Here is a 19933-nt window from a genome sequence, read left to right as displayed (position 1 = left end):
GGAGAGGCAAGGAATAGGAAACCCATTCGCTTGCTGTGTGGCACCAACCATTATGCTTTGCAATGCTTGGCCTTGGTGAGGGTGCTACCTGTTTCGAAAGTGACTCCAAACGAAAAATTTGGCAACGTGGAATACCATAAGAACTTTCCCTCGCCAGGGCAACTGGACCAAGCTGATTGGTTCAGTGGTTCATGTGACCCTCCCTGGCTTTCGACGGAAAAGACAAAAATAGAATTTTGAAGTTTGTTCTCTCACCGAATAGGCTTTTGATATAGCATAATATTTTATGATGTCGTCCTATACTCTGAAACATACTGCAAGATAGAAATATTTTCCAATTCATTCAATAATTAGAGATGTTGAGGAATGGCATAACACATTGAAACGTCTTGGGGATGACTGGGACAGAAGCAACAGATTCCCCAAATAACAATATTTATGTAAAATTTAAATTTGCATCTTCTTCTATTTTGAGGGGTACCTAAATTTCTCTTCCCATAGGAGTGGGATTCTTTGAGAAAAAGAAAAAAAAACAATCTAACTGTCTACGGTATACAGTTTTCTCTTTCTTTAAACATAAGGGGCTTACAGGCAGGTTAGAAATTTTAGACAACAGACACGGATTTTGGTCCTGCAATATAATGTTTAACAGTACAGTATATGCAATTTTGTATGTTTGTGCATGTGCAAAACGTTTCCAAGAGAAGTGTTATGTTTATTTCACACCCTGTGTTTGAGGACTATAGACAAATGAACAGTTAGACATAAATGCAAAACCCTGAAGAGGGACACCAAGTCAGTCTCTGAAATATGGGTATGAATAGAAAGTAAGAAACAATGGTTAAAAGTTTAAAAAAATCACATAGATTAAGAATTGTTAGATGCTAACTTCAAAGCTTGTATTTTCGACAAATTTTCAGAATACTTGAAGAGGTAGGTATGGGATGTAAGTTAAGCAGACATCGGTACTCACCTTCATCATCTGATGAGTAGCTGTTGTGTCTGTTTAAAGATGAACGTCTGCCATCGTGACTTCTGCTTCTGGTAGGGCGGCCCATGTCACGCCACCCAGTCAGCCTTCTCGCCCTTGTGTCGCTTCCAAGCTCTTCCCGATTCCATGCTTCATGGTCAGCCAGAGCCTGCAGTACCTGTTGTTTATGATACTGCGAAACAGGGCTGTGCCTTGAATCTGGCAAGCGGGGAGAAGGTTTCCGTGTCAGAGGGCTTTGCAGCATACGTTGTTTCCATTCTAACAGTCGCTTCATGGATTCTTCTCTCTGTAAACAAGTAACCAGCAATTTAATATTTTTTATTATACAGTGCTTTTCACAGTCGAGTTGTCTGTGGAGCAGTAGCCAGCAGGCCAGGCAGTGAGAGTGCATCAGCCGGCAATTAGACGACCCACAGCTGTAAGCTGGCTGGGACACTGGACGCATCAACGATTCAGTTTCCAGATAGCTGGTGTCCAGTTTGCACATGTTTGTCAAGTGTTTTAGATTGTTTTGTTTTAGTTTACATATTACTGGTGCTGTTCTGCAGACTAACAATGCCACACTATACATACAATTTAAAACAATGATTTTTCATGTACAACTCTTATGTCCAGGGTGGTATTTGTAGGTGGATGAGGGGGAATTCCCTGCCTCTGGATACTTGTCTCCCCTTCTCTGCTTGATAAATTTTATCCCTGGGGGAATAATATTTGGGGAGAAACAACAAATTATTGGCAATATAGTTACATTTCCCCACCTCGCCATTCAATTGCACCACTTTTCTGTCAGACAACTGGAAACTTCATTTGGTGAACACGTATGTGGTGTCAAGTGCTGCTATATTCCTTGAACTGTCAAACAAGTAGCCTCTCTTCCCTTTTCTTTGTCCAGGGAATTTGCCTGGAAAATGCTATTCCATGTAAAAGTTACAAATGGGTTGTCACGTGACTCGAACTTGTCACCACAGAACGTCTGTATTTATATGTGTGGAATAATAGTACGCAAAGATAGCCTACATGGAATTATTGATGCAAAGACAATAGCCCTTTATCAAATTATTTTTTAAAGAACAGTGTGCTTTTTTTTTTAAAAAAAAAAAAAAAAGAACAACAAGCTACATTTCTTTGTGAAGCTAGAATGTTAGTGAAAAAAGTTAACATTACGAGTTCCAAACACTGCAATATTGGGAATCTGCCTTCAAAACGAACAAAATCTGATAATGCTGGTGGTGGAAGACTGGGTTGGCCAAAGGATCGGTTCTGAAAATTTGCAAGAAGGCAGTAGTAGTGAAGCAGTGAGTTTCCTTGTGATTATTAGTTACCTAAGTCATGAAAAATTTAACAAATGGAAAATTATACAGCCACGGCTTGATGTATCTAGTGAAGAAGTTACACATACAAAATTTTCAACATCACTAAATTAAAATATATATGGGGCGAGTTGGAACGTGGAATTTTTTGTTGAAATATTTCTCGATTTCAGCATGCGTTGTCAAGTCAGTAGTATTGTAATTTTGCAGCAAACTAAACACATTTGTAAAATATCATGACAAAAAATACTGAAGAATCAATATTGAATTCATTCTCCTGATAAGATCCATAAAAACTGATTACGAGATTACATACACAATGTGCAGTCAGAGATACATTGTAGTGGCACTCGCTACTGCCTTGTATTCAAGGGGACCTACATAATAACTTGGCGGGGGAACTTGATCCTGGTGCCCCACCCCCCAATATCAGATTTAAAAGAATTAACAAGCTAATGGTACTTGTGTTAAGTTCCTGAGACTTGAGGAGCAAGATAATGAGTAATTTCTATGATTTTGTAAATATAACAGATATTTAGCACAGTAGTCTTGGATGCTATTTTTATGGGGTACAAAACTTTTTGATTCTGCCTACCCAAAGTTATGCCGAAGTTCAATTCTGATCCCCAAAAGTTAGGTCCCAAGTTACACCTATGCTGGACTACATTTCTTGTGGGGGGTGTCAAACCCCAAAACTGTAGGTCCAATCCCCATTAACCGTGATGATCTTAAAGTGGACTTGATCTTTTTTCTGTCAAGATCCAAATTTAAATCGGCAATTTTTCAGCAACTATTATAAATATGGTTTGGTAAAAAATGAAGTGTGGTCTGACCTCATTTCCCTTTTAAAATTGTTGAGGTACCCCTCATGCAATTCCTCTAGCAGGTGCAAAGGTGCACACATATATGTACATGTGGGGGAGTGAGAGAGGGGGGGGAGAAGACTGATATGTTAGGTGGAGTAAAATCATTATCTTATGCTGTTTCTTGACAGGCAGCAGAATTTCTCCCCACTGGAAACTTCTTAAATACCACACTGCTTATGTCATTACGAATTCTTGAAGGGAAGTTACAAGGGGTATTGGAGCAGAATTCCCAGACGTTCCTGTTCCACACAGAGATGGTGTTCGATAACTTGGGAACAAATTTAGCTAAACAGGGTATGTTCTTGATAAGAAGTGTAGGGTGAAACAGCGTGTGCTTACTGAGGAGAAACTAGATGACATTGGAGCACATTCAGCATCTTGCACAAGAAACAGACATTTCCATGATGTCTGCATGGTGAGCTACCAAAATTTTTATGTGTTAGTGAAAATTTCCTAAAAAGATGCTGTAAATGTGTGGAAGCAGTAGGACATTTCCAACACCTCTTGTAACAAGGTACGTGCTCATTTTAATTGTAACTGTCAATGTAAATGTTTGAGCTTATTTCATTACACAGCTAGCGGTTCCAGTTACCTGGATGTTGTATCCAGTACAACAGACACACTGTTACTGCCCAGTGCACTAGCTGCCATTCCATGGACAATTCGACAGTGAAAAGCACTACATATAATCTCTTCACTGGCAAATGCTTAGTGCAGCAGGCATCTTTACAACAACAAAATGATATTTTGACACTCATTTGACTATTGGTAGCATAATTAAGCCTTGTTTCTATTTTAGAAAAACTCTTAAAGCTGCTGAACAAGACAGTTTTTAACATTACACATGATGTATCAACCCTATATGAGGGTCATTTTCAGACTAAGAAACAAATTCAAAATTTTGAGTGCTGGAAACGTCTCATGTATAGTGTAGCATTTTTTTTTCACATAAAAAAAGACTGCCTTCGTCAGCAGCCTTAGTGTTTTTCATTTGACTAATTCTTCATTTATTTATTATGCTCCCCTTTTACAGTGTACAGTAAATTTGTCACATTTTCAAATTTGTAAACAATGTGTAAACACAAAAATTTAAACAAAATTTGCATATAAAAGTTACATATATATGTAATTACTACACAGTACTTTGTAATACCAAATTTGATAATGAATAAAATAATACACACACACAAACACATCCCTACATATTTAAAAAATACTAAAAAAATAGGTATATGCATAGTAAGTAAGGATATTGTTAAGTTAAATATACCCAGGTGATAACTTTTTCCAATCAGTCATTATACAAGCTCATAGAGATGTCAATTGGAGAGCTTGAGTGATGCTATACAAAACACTCATTCGTAGTATTGCAGTATATGGATGTGAAGCATGGACTCTTACGGAACAAGCTGCTAACAAACTCAACTCATTTGAGCATAAAATCCTCCGAAGGATCTTTGGCCTTATTCAGTCACAAGGAGTGTGGAGAATTAGATATAATGATGAAATTTACAAGCTTTATAAGGAAGTACCTCTCTCCATATACATAAGAATAAAATTACGAAACTGGGCTAGCCATGTAGCTAGAATGGATGAGCACCAGATCCCAAAGAACATGCTAGGAGGAAACATGGGAGGAAGACGAAGACCTGCAGGAAGATCCAAGGATCAGATGGGAGGATAGTATCCAGAAGGATGCAGACTTCACATCAGGAATTGGAGAAGTGCAGCCCAAGACAGGACGTTCTGGAGGAAGAAAGTTGGGGAGGTCATGGCCTGAAAACGAGCCAAAGCACCATAGGTAACAGGTAATATTACACAAGCTAAACATTCTTTGCAGGGGAATCATTTCTGCAGATTTTGTACAGTTGTGGGAATTGCAAAGTGTTACTTTCTTGATTGAAGTATCAGGTGGGAAACATGAAAAAATAAATTTGAAGGAAGAGAAGAAGAATTTAATTTTTTTAATGGGTTTCAAAAGAAAAAGGAGTTGATGTATAGTTCTTGCATTTGCAAGGGAGGTGACACATAGTTTAACATGTAATTCTTTACGAAGTGACAGCTTTGGATATGCACTATCTATCCAAAAAATAAAATAGAAGGTGGAATTTATTTTGAACTTTGTTTGAAGCTGTCTACTTCTTTATTTCTTTGTGGACTCGATACTATATATGCATGCTCTAATTTGAGACTAAATCTAGTTTGAGTTTTCGTAATATACCCCAGTTCTCTATGCATCTCATTAACTCAAGTGATAATTTATCATGCAACACTGCACCACGATCTATTACTGAGCCTGCCTTTCTAATGTGCTAGGTAAAGTAAGGTAAGTTCCTCATTCATATAGCACCATGCCATGATGGCACATTTAGGGGATCTCGGTGAGGTGATGTGATCAGCACCATGCTCCAGCCACCTTTTATCCCCAGGGTTGCCCCAAGTACCAATTAATTTGAGGCTGCATGAGCCCTGGAGCCACTTTATGCTGAGACAAAGCCATAAAAATTCCAACTTTAGATCACCCACCCTGGGATCGATCCCGGATCTCTCTCGTGGAAATTAATTTTGTAATTATAATGTAATGGAGATTTCAAGTGGGTGAAGTTTACAACCCTACATTTCTTATGGTTTTGTTAACTTCATTTTCTTTACAGAATGTATTAAGATTTTCAATATCTTGTTACTGCAAGGAATCTTCTTTATTACAAATACTTCTATAGAATTTTAGTTTGCACAAGAGTAAATCTAAAAAAAAAATCCCTACTTGTTGCACTCTCAATGTAGTTTCTTATCTAACAGACACATCCAGTTTATACTTATTGTTTACAGGGGATATTTGAAGGAGGATGAGAGGGAACTCCCCTCCCCTCTAGTTGCTCATTTTTGGCACTTCAGGGTCAAGATTTTTATGTAATGATATTTACACAATGCAGTCAGATCATACAATAACTGTTTATAGTGGGTGCCAGTTGGAGACAAGTTGCACCATCCTTTCAACTGAAGGCCCAGTCCTGATTGGCCTGTCTGAGCATATAGTGGACTAAAAACAAAATTCTATAAAATTGGAGGTTGTTGCATTTCCATTACTAATGATTTCTTGTATTTTTCTTATTTTGCATAACTTTTTTCACTAATCATGACAACAAGGGTGAAATAGTCATTACCAGGGAACAGATTTATATGCAGTAAAAATGTGCTAAATATGTGAATACATATTTAGTTATTTTCACCAAAATATGGAGTTAAATATGGACTTAAAATTGTAAAAATTTCCATTTTTAATAATGTAAGATACTACATGAGCTACATAAAATACAGTCTCTGCATTGTAACTATTACTGTGACTGTCTTGAAGAGAAACCAGATGCGAATCCCATACATGTGACACATGTGGTGCTGCTGTCGAGTACGCAACTAGTAGCAAGGGTGGGGTTAGAAATGAGTTGCCAAAACAGCCAGGAACCGATGCTTGAGCCTTCATTCTCTATCCTAAATAAACAGGAATTTCAAGTGTATTACAATAGCAAAAGCAAACAGATGGGAGGTGTAGAATAGATTTTAAAAAAAACATTGTTCATACGACAGAAAACTTGTAATTAATGCAATTGGATGGTATAAAAAAGTCGTAAACTTTTGTTTGTTTAATGTCGCTTCAGACTTGGTCAGTTATTCGTAAGAATTCACCCAACTCTTTTCGTCACACGAGGACATGTAATTATGCTTGAATATGGTGTTTATGTGTTGAGAAATGTTCTGAAATATGGAAATAATATATAACAATAACTAAAATATGTAAAATATGAGCCAAAACGTAATATTATGTACAGTGTCTCTCAAAAGTTTTAGGACAACGACATTTTAAACTAGGCAACCCAATTTACACAAGGCGTTGGTGGGTTGCGTGTAGAGTTAGGCTCAATTTCAGGGTTGCCACATGCACAATAGATATTTATAAAATACGCGAAAAAATAAAAGCAAGTATTATTGTATAAAATTATTAAAAATATCATTATTATATCGCAATTGAAAAAATTTATTCTCAAAGAAAAAAAATAGGTTTTCTGGTATTTCATCGCTGATGAGTCTACAGAAAGGAAAAGAGGTGAGAGAAAACGAGAGGTGACAAAGGAGAGCAGAAAGAGAAAGCGAAAAGAGAAGAGGAAAAGTAGAGGAGAGAAGAAAGAGAGGAAAGAAGAAAGAGAGGAGAGAAGAGGAGATTGGAAGAAGATTCTAGGAGAGATGAGGAAAATGGAGCAAAGAAGAGAAAAGAGGAGGAAAACGAGATGAGAGAAGAGGAGACGAGAAGAGGGGAGTGGAGAGTAGAGTAATGGAGAGAAAAAGAGAAGAATGAAAAGAAGAGGAAAAGAGTGAAGTGGAGTCGGAAATCTAAGACAGGAAAGGAGATACATGGAGTGGGGATGAGTGGGATGGAGATAAGATACAAGAAAAGTAGGGAAGACGATATGAGATAAAAGCAGAGCAGAAGGAGGGGAGAGAAGAAGGAGAAGAGAAGAACAGAAGGGACTGAAGAGAAGAGGTAGTTTCAGAAAATATCGTCTCAGCGTCAAGAATTGATGCATTGGTTAAATTATCGACATGAAACATTCAATAACATTTTGAAATGTATTCGAGAATGTATTAGATCGGTTCGAAATGCCTTTTGGGTTCTTTCAGAGCAAGATAAAATCTTCCATGTAAGATCTTTGATTTTACCTGCGATTATACCACTAAAAACATGAATGTAATTTTAACATTTATAAGAATTCTCCAATTTTTGTCCACTTCTCCGTTGAAATGGAGATTTTGTAATTTAATATTTCCCCTTCCCCCATCGTTAATTCCAAACTGAATCATTCCGTTTCACAAGGACAATGAACACAATGGGATAGGTGTAAAACTTACGAAAATTTTCTGCCACTGGAAGGGTTTGAACCTACGACCATTAGATTGACAGTCCTGAACGGTAAACGCTACCCCACAAGCCTTCGCTCCTGAAAGTAAGTAGAAGGAGCTGACCAATGTGAAATGTAGATGCAACTCTCCTCCTACATGTAATGTGTAAACAATACTTGTTTGTAACAAAGAAAACGAAGGTAGTACGACTCGGCGAAAACATTTAATGGAGAATTGCACATGATGAGAACTTTTCATTCGATATTTGCGGAGGTATCCTTCCATTGAACTCGAGTGGGAAAAGGGGTAAAATTAGTATGTAATGAATTGCCACAAATATAAATAGTTATTTCATTAATATTTGTCAATGTCTTTGAAGCAGTACACAATTATCGTTAGAGTATCATAATTCACGATCTTATACATGAAAATATCCCTTTGGAACGTGTGTCAATTCATTTATTTGTTTATTTTTTTATAAATTACATATGCAGAACAATGTAGCCACTATACACTGCTATTACAAATAATGTTACCATGCTTTTGTTTATAATAAAAGGAGAATAAAAAAAGAAAACCTTCTAAGGAGGATCGAACCTGGGATCTCTAGCAGTCCAACCGAGAACTCTACCCACTACACCACGCCCTAACGTTCGATTGAAACAACAATTTTTAAATATTCTGTCCCTCCAATATTGTAAATGTCGTTGGGTATACATGTAGTTGAACTTTTACTTTAATTTTGGATTGCTTTCTTGTAGTATAGCAGATATCTTCGAGAAATTATTTTCGAAGTGATGAAGAAAAACGAGAATTTTGGTACGTAGTTGTGAAAATGCGAGTTATTTCTTCAAATTTGTTATTGTGATTAGACATTATTAATGGAAAATATCTAGAGGCTTGAACATTGCAGGACGATATTCTTTTCCTGTGATACTACAACAGACGAAATGCTTGTTTACTGACGCAAGTCTCGTATTCAGAACAGTCTTATGAAATGTATTTGATCTTTGCGTAAGGTAACACGAAATAATTACACCGTTTGCGAACTACCAAATCTGCGCAACGTTAGACGTAAACAGGCGGAAAATTTTATTCATAAAATCACTTCACATTTGACAGTATTCATCAAGAGAGACTCGTGGGACACTGTGTTAAGGTGCTGGAGGAAATCCTTCTTATTTTTCTTCCTGGAAGAACAACAATTTTTAAAGTAGAGCAATAGTCGTTCCGCCCTTTCTTATTTCTTTTAAATTCTTCCACATTCCTTTAATTGGGTTAAAAATAAATAAAAATATTGCTTGCATTTCTGTCATTGGCGTAGGCCAGGCCCGTACGCAGGATTTCTTTGAGGAAGGGGCCAGACCCAAATTTATATATATATATAAGAGAGAGAGAGAGAGATAGATATTACAAAAAAAAGTTCAAATAGTGCAAGCGCCATTGAAAAGTCATGATAATTCTATGTTTAGAAAATAATATATTTATAAATTAAATGTTGCGTACTAGGAATTATTATTACAATAAAGAACATGTCTAATTGTGAGTTAAGAAAAAACAATAATAAAGAGACATCTCGCATCACGATTGCAGTTGGAAAAAGTCGGGACAGGGATTGAAAGTAACACACTGTCCTGACTAAATCGGTAAATCGGACGTTTCCTAGCCTTGCATTAAAAAACTAAAACCATCCAATATTGCACCCTGAATACTTTTGCGCAAGAAACAGATTCATTTATGTAAGAACAAAATTGAAATTTTTACACATTTCTAAAATCGACGATGTTATTTTCGTAGTTACTGATAGGTTCACATTTAATTATTTCAGGGTTCGAGGGGGCATTGGTCGAATTTCCTTTCTTGCTCTTTTGAGAGAATATATACTTCTACAATAGCAATCGGGTTCGGAAACTGTGAAAAAAAAATGACTTGATTTTCAAAGGCAGACAAGCTTGGTATCGTAGCTTGCTCGCGTTCAAAGTGACTCACGCTATTCAAGGCCGCTTCTTAACGCAAACCACTGTCGATGCAGTGTCTGCACCCAGCAAGTTACAAGTGACCAGAGTCGAATTTTAAAGAGAATCTGAAGAATGATAGGTTTCAACTTGGGCACTAGCTCAACATGAAATAGTTTAAGTGATAATGTCTGACAAACAAGAAACCTTATTGAATAAGTATCGGGATAGTAATATGAGTATCCGCTCCTTTTTAACAATGTAAGCTCGAAGACAATCTGTATTCCATTTGTTTATATTGGCAACTTAGTCAACCGGAGGTTATTATAAGGAACTATTTCGTAGATGTTCATGTAACCGTTATAAAAATACAAATAAAATATATTCACAAGCTTAGATATACTAACAACGAAGAAATAAATTCAGAGTTAAATTTCAAATGCAAGTGTATAGAGTAATTCTAGAAGTACAGAGCTATATCAGAGTGTTAAACATCTTTTTTCAGGATAACGTTTACAATATTGACACGACAGAATAATTAAGAACTGTTGCTCCAAAGGAAACAAAGGGCGTAGTGTATTGGTTAGAGTTCTTGAAAGCATTGATTGCGGTCCCAGGTTCGATCCTCCATACTAGGTATTCTTTTCTTTCTTTTTTTTAAATCCCCTTCTATCAAACAAGAGCATGGTAACATTATTTGTAATAGTAGTGTATAGTGGCTACATTGTTCTGCATATGGAATTTATAAAAAAAATAAACAAATAAATGAATTGACGCACGTTGAAAGGGAAATTTTCATGTATAAGATCGTGAATTATGATACTCTAACGATAATTGTGTACTGCTTCAAAGACATTGACAAATATTAATGAAATAACTATTTATATTTGTGGCAATTCATTACATACTAATTTTACCCCTTTTCCCACTCGAGTTCAATGGAAGGATACCTCCGCAAATATCGAATGAAAAGTTCTCATCATGTGCAATTCTCCATTAAATGTTTTCGCCGAGTCGTACTACCTTCGTTTTCTTTGTTACAAACAAGTATTGTTTACACATTACATGTAGGAGGAGAGTTGCATCTACATTTCACATTGGTCAGCTCCTTCTACTTACTTTCAGGAGCGAAGGCTTGTGGGGTAGCGTTTACCGTTCAGGACTGTCAATCTAATGGTCGTAGGTTCAAACCCTTCCAGTGGCAGAAAATTTTCGTAAGTTTTACACCTATCCCATTGTGTTCATTGTCCTTGTGAAACGGAATGATTCAGTTTGGAATTAACGATGGGGGAAGGGGAAATATTAAATTACAAAATCTCCATTTCAACGGAGAAGTGGACAAAAATTGGAGAATTCTTATAAATGTTAAAATTACATTCATGTTTTTAGTGGTATAATCGCAGGTAAAATCAAAGATCTTACATGGAAGATTTTATCTTGCTCTGAAAGAACCCAAAAGGCATTTCGAACCGATCTAATACATTCTCGAATACATTTCAAAATGTTATTGAATGTTTCATGTCGATAATTTAACCAATGCATCAATTCTTGACGCTGAGACGATATTTTCTGAAACTACCTCTTCTCTTCAGTCCCTTCTGTTCTTCTCTTCTCCTTCTTCTCTCCCCTCCTTCTGCTCTGCTTTTATCTCATATCGTCTTCCCTACTTTTCTTGTATCTTATCTCCATCCCACTCATCCCCACTCCATGTATCTCCTTTCCTGTCTTAGATTTCCGACTCCACTTCACTCTTTTCCTCTTCTTTTCATTCTTCTCTTTTTCTCTCCATTACTCTACTCTCCACTCCCCTCTTCTCGTCTCCTCTTCTCTCATCTCGTTTTCCTCCTCTTTTCTCTTCTTTGCTCCATTTTCCTCATCTCTCCTAGAATCTTCTTCCAATCTCCTCTTCTCTCCTCTCTTTCTTCTCTCCTCTCTTTCTTCTCTCCTCTCTTTCTTCTCTCCTCTACTTTTCCTCTTCTCTTTTCGCTTTCTCTTTCTGCTCTCCTTTGTCACCTCTCGTTTTCTCTCACCTCTTTTCCTTTCTGTAGACTCATCAGCGATGAAATACCAGAAAACCTATTTTTTTTCTTTGAGAATAAATTTTGTCAATTGCGATATAATAATGATATTTTTAATAATTTTATACAATAATACTTGCTTTTATTTTTTCGCGTATTTTATAAATATCTATTGTGCATGTGGCAACCCTGAAATTGAGCCTAACTCTACACGCAACCCACCAACGCCTTGTGTAAATTGGGTTGCCTAGTTTAAAATGTCGTTGTCCTAAAACTTTTGAGAGACACTGTACAAATATGGAAAATGAAAAGTAAGTTTTTCAAGTCCATATGCCGCAACAAGATAATATAAAAGATAACTGATTTCAGCTGCATACATAAATATGTATTTACATATGAAATCACCCACCTGTTGTATCTTCCTCTCCCCGTCTCTCAAGCACCTTTGGGCTTCAACTCCAGCTGGTAATGGAGGATCGTCATCTTCATGTGATCGTGGCAATCGGGCACTGGCTGACCTTACAAATTGGTTTCTTTGAAGCTCCTTGTATTCATTCCACCACTGACTGTCTAGGTTCACTTTCACTGCTGACGTGGAACCATCCTGAGGCTTATTTAATGTTTGCGGGTCTGGAGAATTTGTTGGATCGTATGAAGATTTGTCCTGCTCTTTCGAGTAGGTCCGACTCTGCACTTGATTATGAACCGGGAGCACAACATTAATTTCACTAGCACCACTTTTATCCTTGCCACTCGCACTATCACTACCGGAAGACTTGAGTTCGCCAAGCATAACTGGCTGCTGCATGAGGGAAACATTTTTTGGAGAAGAATGCACGTGTGTTTGATTCTTTTGGTTGTACAAAGACTGGCGCATCTTCTGTGCATAACTTTCTTCGGACCAATAGTCATTAGAATCGTAATTATCTACACTCGATTTTGGCCTTGGAGGTTGCTCTTTAACAGGATTTCTGTCTCTGCTCCTCATAGTTACACCTGACGTGTACTCGCCACCTGAATAAGTCATGGAGTCGTGTTCCAAAAAATCTGCACTGTGCGGTCTCGGCATGAGTTTAGTTCGTTGGGATACCTTTGGTATGGTTTGCACCGGCATTGCCACAGCACCAAGTGGCATGATAAAATTCGTTGCGTTTCTACGCTGAACAGGATTTAAAACAGAAGTCGAAACTTGAGGTTGGGTTTTACATTGTTCGGCATGGTGTTGAGGTGACCCTTGTTGTTTTGTCGACTTACTCACTTGCAAATAAGGTGGAGGGTCCACACGATATCTATTTGAACCTGAGGTACTGGATACAACAAAGTTTTTACCACTTGTAAAATTAGAGCCATTGTTATAAATGTCTTCGTAATCGCCTCTGCTATTGTTCGACCGTCCATACGTGTCCGGAGTGCGTCGCTCCATTGGCTGTCCAATGTGTTGCGGGCGATAAGGACCACCGGGATGTGCTTGCATAATTGACACACGGTAATGATAACTAGTCCTATTTTCCATTGGCACCTGCTCATTCTTCCTCAAGTATCTATCACCAACAGATGGGTCTCTTCTTGAATTTAAAAGTAGCATTTCTTCTTGTTGCGTCTGCTGTTGGTTGACCTGATTTTGCAGTTCGGGGGACTTTGACGATGTCAATTCAAGGCACCTTCTCTCTCTCTCAGGAGTCCTGTCAGGTGAAGTGGAATAGTCGCGACTGTTGTTTAGTCGTTTAGGTTTGGGAGGAGCATTTGCATAGAGTGGTTGGTATCCCTGGCGTATTTTTGTCCAGCTGTTGGCCACCAAGTCCAGAGTATTCTCATCTGCTTCGTCGGCCATGCTGACCAACTGAAGCTGAGGAGAGTGTCCACGTGGATAGCCAGAATCGCTTCCGTCAGCACTCTGGTTCAGAAGGGATGAAGTAGAGGAAATGCATGGACCACCTGAGCGACATTCATCCCAGCTGAAAAGAGAGAAATATATGCATATGTATATTCATATATTAAGATTTCAATTAGACAGAGTTAATAAATAGTACAACATGCATTTGTATAACCCATAACCTTGGATGTGAGGCAGGGGTGATTCCTCCATGTAGGAAGTGAGGAACTTCCTACAGTTCATTTATACTTGCTTCCAGTTCTCTACTTTTTAGGAGTTTAATAATAATGCTCGTTATAAAATAATGAGCTCAATGTACGTACAAGTTACTACTGTCAAGAGTTGACTGGTGCCTCTCCTTCTAGCTGCAGCCAAAAGACGATGGACACACAGGCTTGGCTGCCGCTCACTGAGAAACATCAGCGGTCATCCTACAGACAGATGGGCGAGAAGTGGAAAAGGGGCAAGGGGGAGGTTGCAGTTTTTAAAGATCCAGCAAGGAAACATCTAGGGGTTCCTCAATCAGTGGTGCCAACCCCATCAAAATGGTGCTACACGTAGCACAGTTTGATCTTTCTTGGCCCCTAGCATCCTGCTTTTGGCATAATGGTCAAATCTAGTATAATCTGCAAATGCGAGTCCCTGGGAGAGGAAAATCGAATTCAAAGGAATAGGTTTTTCTGGAAATTGAAATGAAATTATGTCCAAATCTTTTTTATACTTCACCAGCGGACTTTTTTCAAATAAAAGGGAGTATGCATACACAGCGACAAGCTTCTTTACAACACTGCCACGACCCATTCTCTATCTTTTCTTTATCCTGTCAATTTTGTTCCTGAGGAGATTTACGGCAGTAAATCGATAGAACGTTGGGGGTAAACAAACCATTTTCTCAAACCGTTTCAAGTACTATGCTGAACCCATTTCATTTGTTGAGCCATTATACACAATTTTGTGTAGTGAATAATAAGCAACGCAAGTTCAAAATTCGAATAGTATATGCATAATTGAACTTAAAACTGCAGTTATCCAAAAAAAAAAAAAAGTAATTAATAATAAATCCTAGCGCAATTTAGAAGCATTTAGCATAATTTCAGAGTTTAAGCAGCACTTTTTGTTATCCTCAATCCACACGACAGGGAGTGGGGACAAAATCGAAATTATTGCAAAAATCTGAAATATCGTCAATACTATTTTCTTTGGTTTTTATGGGTTCACATTAAAAAAATTCATAGTTCAAGGGGACAAGGGCTCCTTGCCCTACCTTGTGCGTGGGCCTGCAGGTAACATTCTAAAAGCAATGGATAGTACGAGCGATTTGTACGACTGTAAATGAAAATATTTTTTAAACCTTTCTCAGTTGACCATAACTTCTTCCTACACTTCAAAAAAGCCACAAGTCGCCACTGATGTGAGGTAGATTCTACCCCAGCCATTTACATAGTCTACATTAATTCACTATCACCCATAAAAGTAATCTTACTGAGTACCTTCCTGTCAATTGATTTGACCTACACGTGATGGTTGTGTTCTTAGAAGTTAGTAACAATAACATACACTGCTGTAATTTCAGACTGGGGTAGAATATACACCCATCCCGCATCATGGCCGTGCAGTCCAGGGCATCATGCTTTGGGCTTCAACTACGGGACGTGAACAGGTTCAGTTTTCCTGGGGAAGCATGACAACTTTTCTCCTGAGATTTTGGTCTGTGTATGGGACAGGTGGCCACCCACCATCGTGAGGAAATTGGGGGGCTACAAATGAGTAGCGTAACCTGGTCATGAAAACCTCCAACAATGACTGGGGGGTTGTCGTGCTGACCACATGTCCTTCTGTAACTGGTTGGATGAACTCCCACCTCGGCTGAGAAAGTGAGTAGGATCAGGTGGGTGAGGATGGGGGTTGGTAGGTAGGCCTGGACCTTCAATGGGCTGTTGTGCCATGGGTTATTATTAGAATGTACACCATGTACAAGATGACATTATTGTTTCTGGGGCATTCTATTGTCACTGGTGGGACACACGGACCACATTTCTCATGCTAAATTCTACTGAAAGTTAAGCAATATTTTTCGTACAGCTTCTGTGCATTGAATTATGAAACTTAACACTGTTGATTAAACATAACTACCCTTAAAATGCTTTCCCAGATTTGTAGCTACAAGTGAACAATTTTGTGTCTCGGGTGGGACAGACGAAACACTGCATCCTCACTTAATCAGAAATATATTATAATTTCTGTGAATTGTCAAATGATGGAAAATAAATTATTTAAGACAGAGAGAGAAGGTAATTGAATACTGTAGTAGAGTTCAGGGGGAAATGTAACAGTTAAAGGAGAAATTAATTGTTTTTAGTGTCACGGGTGGGACACAATAGAAAACACGAGTAATCAAAAAGTTAAAAATTAATTCAGTATAATACTTGAACTTTTATCCAAAAGACAATTTTAGATTGTTCAATCACAAGATAGGATAAAGTTACGGCATTGCATTTAATTTTAAAAATTGAGGCTCAGGGGCACTTTCACATGAAATGCCCCTTCTGTATTTCATTTTCTATGTACTACTAAGCATTTCATTTGTTAATTCATAAGTAATTTATTTGGTAACTTATCCATGCCAGGAAAAAACAATTATTTAATTACGGCACTGGCAAAACAGTTAACAGAACCACGTGTTAAACAACAGACATGTGCTGTATGCATCCTCCACGTATATGAAGACAGCATTCATTTCATTTGCCACAACTGCTTAAATAAAATTTAAACATTTGGTGTATTTTTAGTAATAATGGTGTTTGTCTTTATGTTAATAGATATATTATTGTTTACCTTTCAATAACCTGATGCTAATTTTTGTTCATTATTATCTTGTCTATTTTGTCCTTATTAACTAGTGTAATGTTCAGAAATTTCCTAAAGTGCAAATTTGTTGTCAGTAAAACTTTCCTTTCCACAGAAATAGATATCTTCTTTGCTCTTAATGATGAAATATTATCACTTGTGCTTACAAAATTAATTTGATTCCCATATTCCACACAGAGTAGAATATTGTGACTTGTTTTTAAAATAGGGTAGAAAATATCCAACATCCAAGGTAGTGTGACAAAAAAGACATGTCCCAAGTTACAGGATAATACATACCCTACATAATACACATACCTTTCATACTTTGTTCAATTTTTAAAAAAAACAGCCACACAAACATAAAAAGGAACACATGAAGAGGTCCTATTTTGCATTACATGGTTATTTGAATATTTTAGAAAAAAAATTGTATTATTTTACAAATATATATCTTGTTCAAATCTAATAAACATTTTTCATTTTTAACATCTGGTTTGAAATTATGAGCATGATGGCCATGGAATGCAGTGAATTTGAGAATGGCAACAAAAGTATTGCTTTAATAACAAAAAAAAAGTCTAGGATATGCAAGCAAGTTTCAACCCAGTCTCCGTAAGTATTCTCCAGTCATTTGAATTGCAATGTAAAGATGAGTCATAGAAAACTCACCCTAAGCTGTTCATGAATTAATAGGGACACTTCATTTCTGACATCTATCAACATCAACGAAACATATAAAGTGCAATTTCGAAACAAATGTCCTTGTATGTATGATAAGTGACAAATCCTCAAATTAATATCTATACAAGCAATATCACTATCACTTCTTTAATGTACCATTACAGATTAGAAAACTATGAGAGCATTTGAGAAAATGATACTTAATATAATCACACATTTAATGGTTCTATTAACCTAGAGTACATTGAGTTTGGATGGATAGTTACTCGTACTATGGAATACGTGGAAGAAGACACTAGTCACTGTTTCTTCCAAGCAGTCACGAATGCAAATAAGTTTTACCTGTCTGGTCGTTGCAGTATTGAAGCCAAGCTAAGAGCATTCATCCATTGCACCATCATTTCCCGAGTGTCTGCAGAAAAGTAATATGTTCTCATGTTCTGGTGCTCAGCTTTAAAGGCAAATTTCCTGAAAATTCTATCTTCTGGGCAGCAGGGACTGATTTTGTACGAAGGAAGCAAAATGGATCCCAGGACTTTCCCTTCCTCAGAATCTGTAATGAAAGATAAAATTGAGGTGTGAAGAAGAAGAAAAAGAAAGTCATATAATTAGGGGACATACACATTACACTTATATTTTCATAAAATACTGATAAAATGTAGCTCAGAGGAAAAGAAAGTTGGCATACAAGATTAGCCCAGATTTATTGTAAGTCTTAGGGATACGGGTACAACCTTTAAATTCCAGAAATCTCTAATTCAATAGGAGTGAATTCACATACGTAAAATTGTTCCAGCTTCCGCCGACTGTGAGGTTCAGTCGGTGATAGGTTTTAGAACACACAAGGCATAGCACTGATCAAAATCCATTGTCAGCTGTGTCAGGTGTATGGGACAGTCATCATGAGCAAGCAGATGGTGCATCGCTGGTGCTGGCAATTTACAGAATGTTGGCAAAATGTGCATGATGAGGAGCACAGTGGCTGAAATTCCTTTGTTACGAACGACCTCGTGGAGCAGGTGCGGCAGCGCATTGTGGAGAACCATCGTTTCATGATTATGGAACTCAGCAGCCATTTTCCACAAATTTCTTGCTACTTGTTGCATGAAATCGTCACAAAGAACCTCTTGTTCCAGAAATTGTGTCCGAGGTCGGTGCCAAAGCAACTGACAGCCAAACACAAAGCAAAGCGCATGGGAACAGCATTGACATTTCTGGACCAGATCTTCACAGGCGATGAAACATGGGTCACTTTACCCCAGAAACCAAGCAGCAGTTTATGCACTGGATAAATGCTCACAGTGGATCTCCATGCAAGACTAAATTCAAGCAGACTGTGTCATCACAGAAAGTGCTGTGCACCACATTCTGGGATAGACAGGGCATTCTGCTCATCGAGTTCTTGAAGTTCTTGACCAGAGGTGAGACGGTGAATGCTGAACGGTAATGTCGAACACTATGGAAGATGCAACAATAATTGTTAAGTATAGTTCTTATTAAGTTAAGTGCAGTGCGATGCATAAGTATTACCAAGCAAATTGTCCATCACCATGTTTCTACTCCAGAATTTACCCAAAGAGAGCTTCAAGAATTGAAACCAAAATACCAAACAAGCTCCTGACAACCTACACACCAGCATACATAAAAATCCAGCCTCTAAAGCACGTAGGATGTAAGAGTTAATATAATGAAAATGGTCATGGAAAATTTGCCGAGCAATACTTGAGCATCCCACTGCACCTAGCAGCAAAAACAGCACCTGGCTATGACTAAATAATATCATGTACTTTCCTTTTGATACTGCCAGGCAAAGCTTTATTATTAGCTTACGAAGACACTCATTATCTTGTATGAGTTGCCTTGCATCTTTGCTTCTAAGAGCTCTTTCCTAAACATTTGAGTTTTTACTGTCTTTTTCTTTTTGTATTAGATATTTTTTCATGTTGTAGTTCTTGTATCATACACTCTTACACGTACGCAGGTCCACTTAACTTCAATTATTTACTTTTATCAATTTTCGATTAAACAGTAGGTAATTATAATTAAATGTTGAAAATTTCTGGAATTAAAAAAAACGAATTTACTGAGTTGCACCTCATGGAATATGTCTGTTAACCCTAAAACACTGAGTTAATACAGAAATGGGCCACTAGGTTTAGGTATTTTCACTAATGCCGGGCAGGTTGATTTTCGGACTTTTGGAACAGACTCTGACTCAGATAATGTTTGGATAGGGTGACCATTTTGACAATCACAGTCCGATTTAGGAAACTTGTCCCGGTCGTCCGTTATTTCTAGAGCAGTGAATAAGCATGACCAAGAAGTGTTTCAATGCAAGCCTGCACCAAGAATTTACAGGTAAAATCCTGAGTCTCGACACAAACTCAAGAAGTCAATTCCTAATGAATTAGTGAATGCTAATATATTTTCTAGTACAGAAGACAAAACAAAACCGTTCGATCAGTGGCAATTTTTGGTAAGTTGGAAACGGACCAG

General features: G+C 37.5%; 1 protein-coding gene across 9 annotated transcripts in view; it reads right to left on the bottom strand.

Annotated features, from left to right (window-relative positions):
* kmr (pleckstrin homology domain-containing family A member kramer) overlaps positions 1 to 19933 on the bottom strand; it is a 291215-nt gene that overhangs the window by 133306 nt on the left and 137976 nt on the right. For all 9 annotated transcript variants that reach the window (XM_083124233.1, XM_083124241.1, XM_083124238.1 and 6 more), the window contains 3 exons: positions 17780 to 17990; positions 12443 to 13988; positions 974 to 1277 (listed from right to left, as the gene is read on the bottom strand). In XM_083124233.1, coding sequence (XP_082980359.1) covers positions 974 to 1277; positions 12443 to 13988; positions 17780 to 17990 — 2061 coding nt within the window. The remainder of the gene's footprint in view (positions 1 to 973; positions 1278 to 12442; positions 13989 to 17779; positions 17991 to 19933) is intronic.

Source organism: Lepisma saccharinum, chromosome 6 (genome assembly GCF_977018435.1).
Source record: "Lepisma saccharinum chromosome 6, izLepSacc3.1, whole genome shotgun sequence".
Lineage (NCBI taxonomy): Eukaryota > Metazoa > Arthropoda > Insecta > Zygentoma > Lepismatidae > Lepisma > Lepisma saccharinum.
This window is presented reverse-complemented; position numbering and strand designations above follow the sequence as displayed.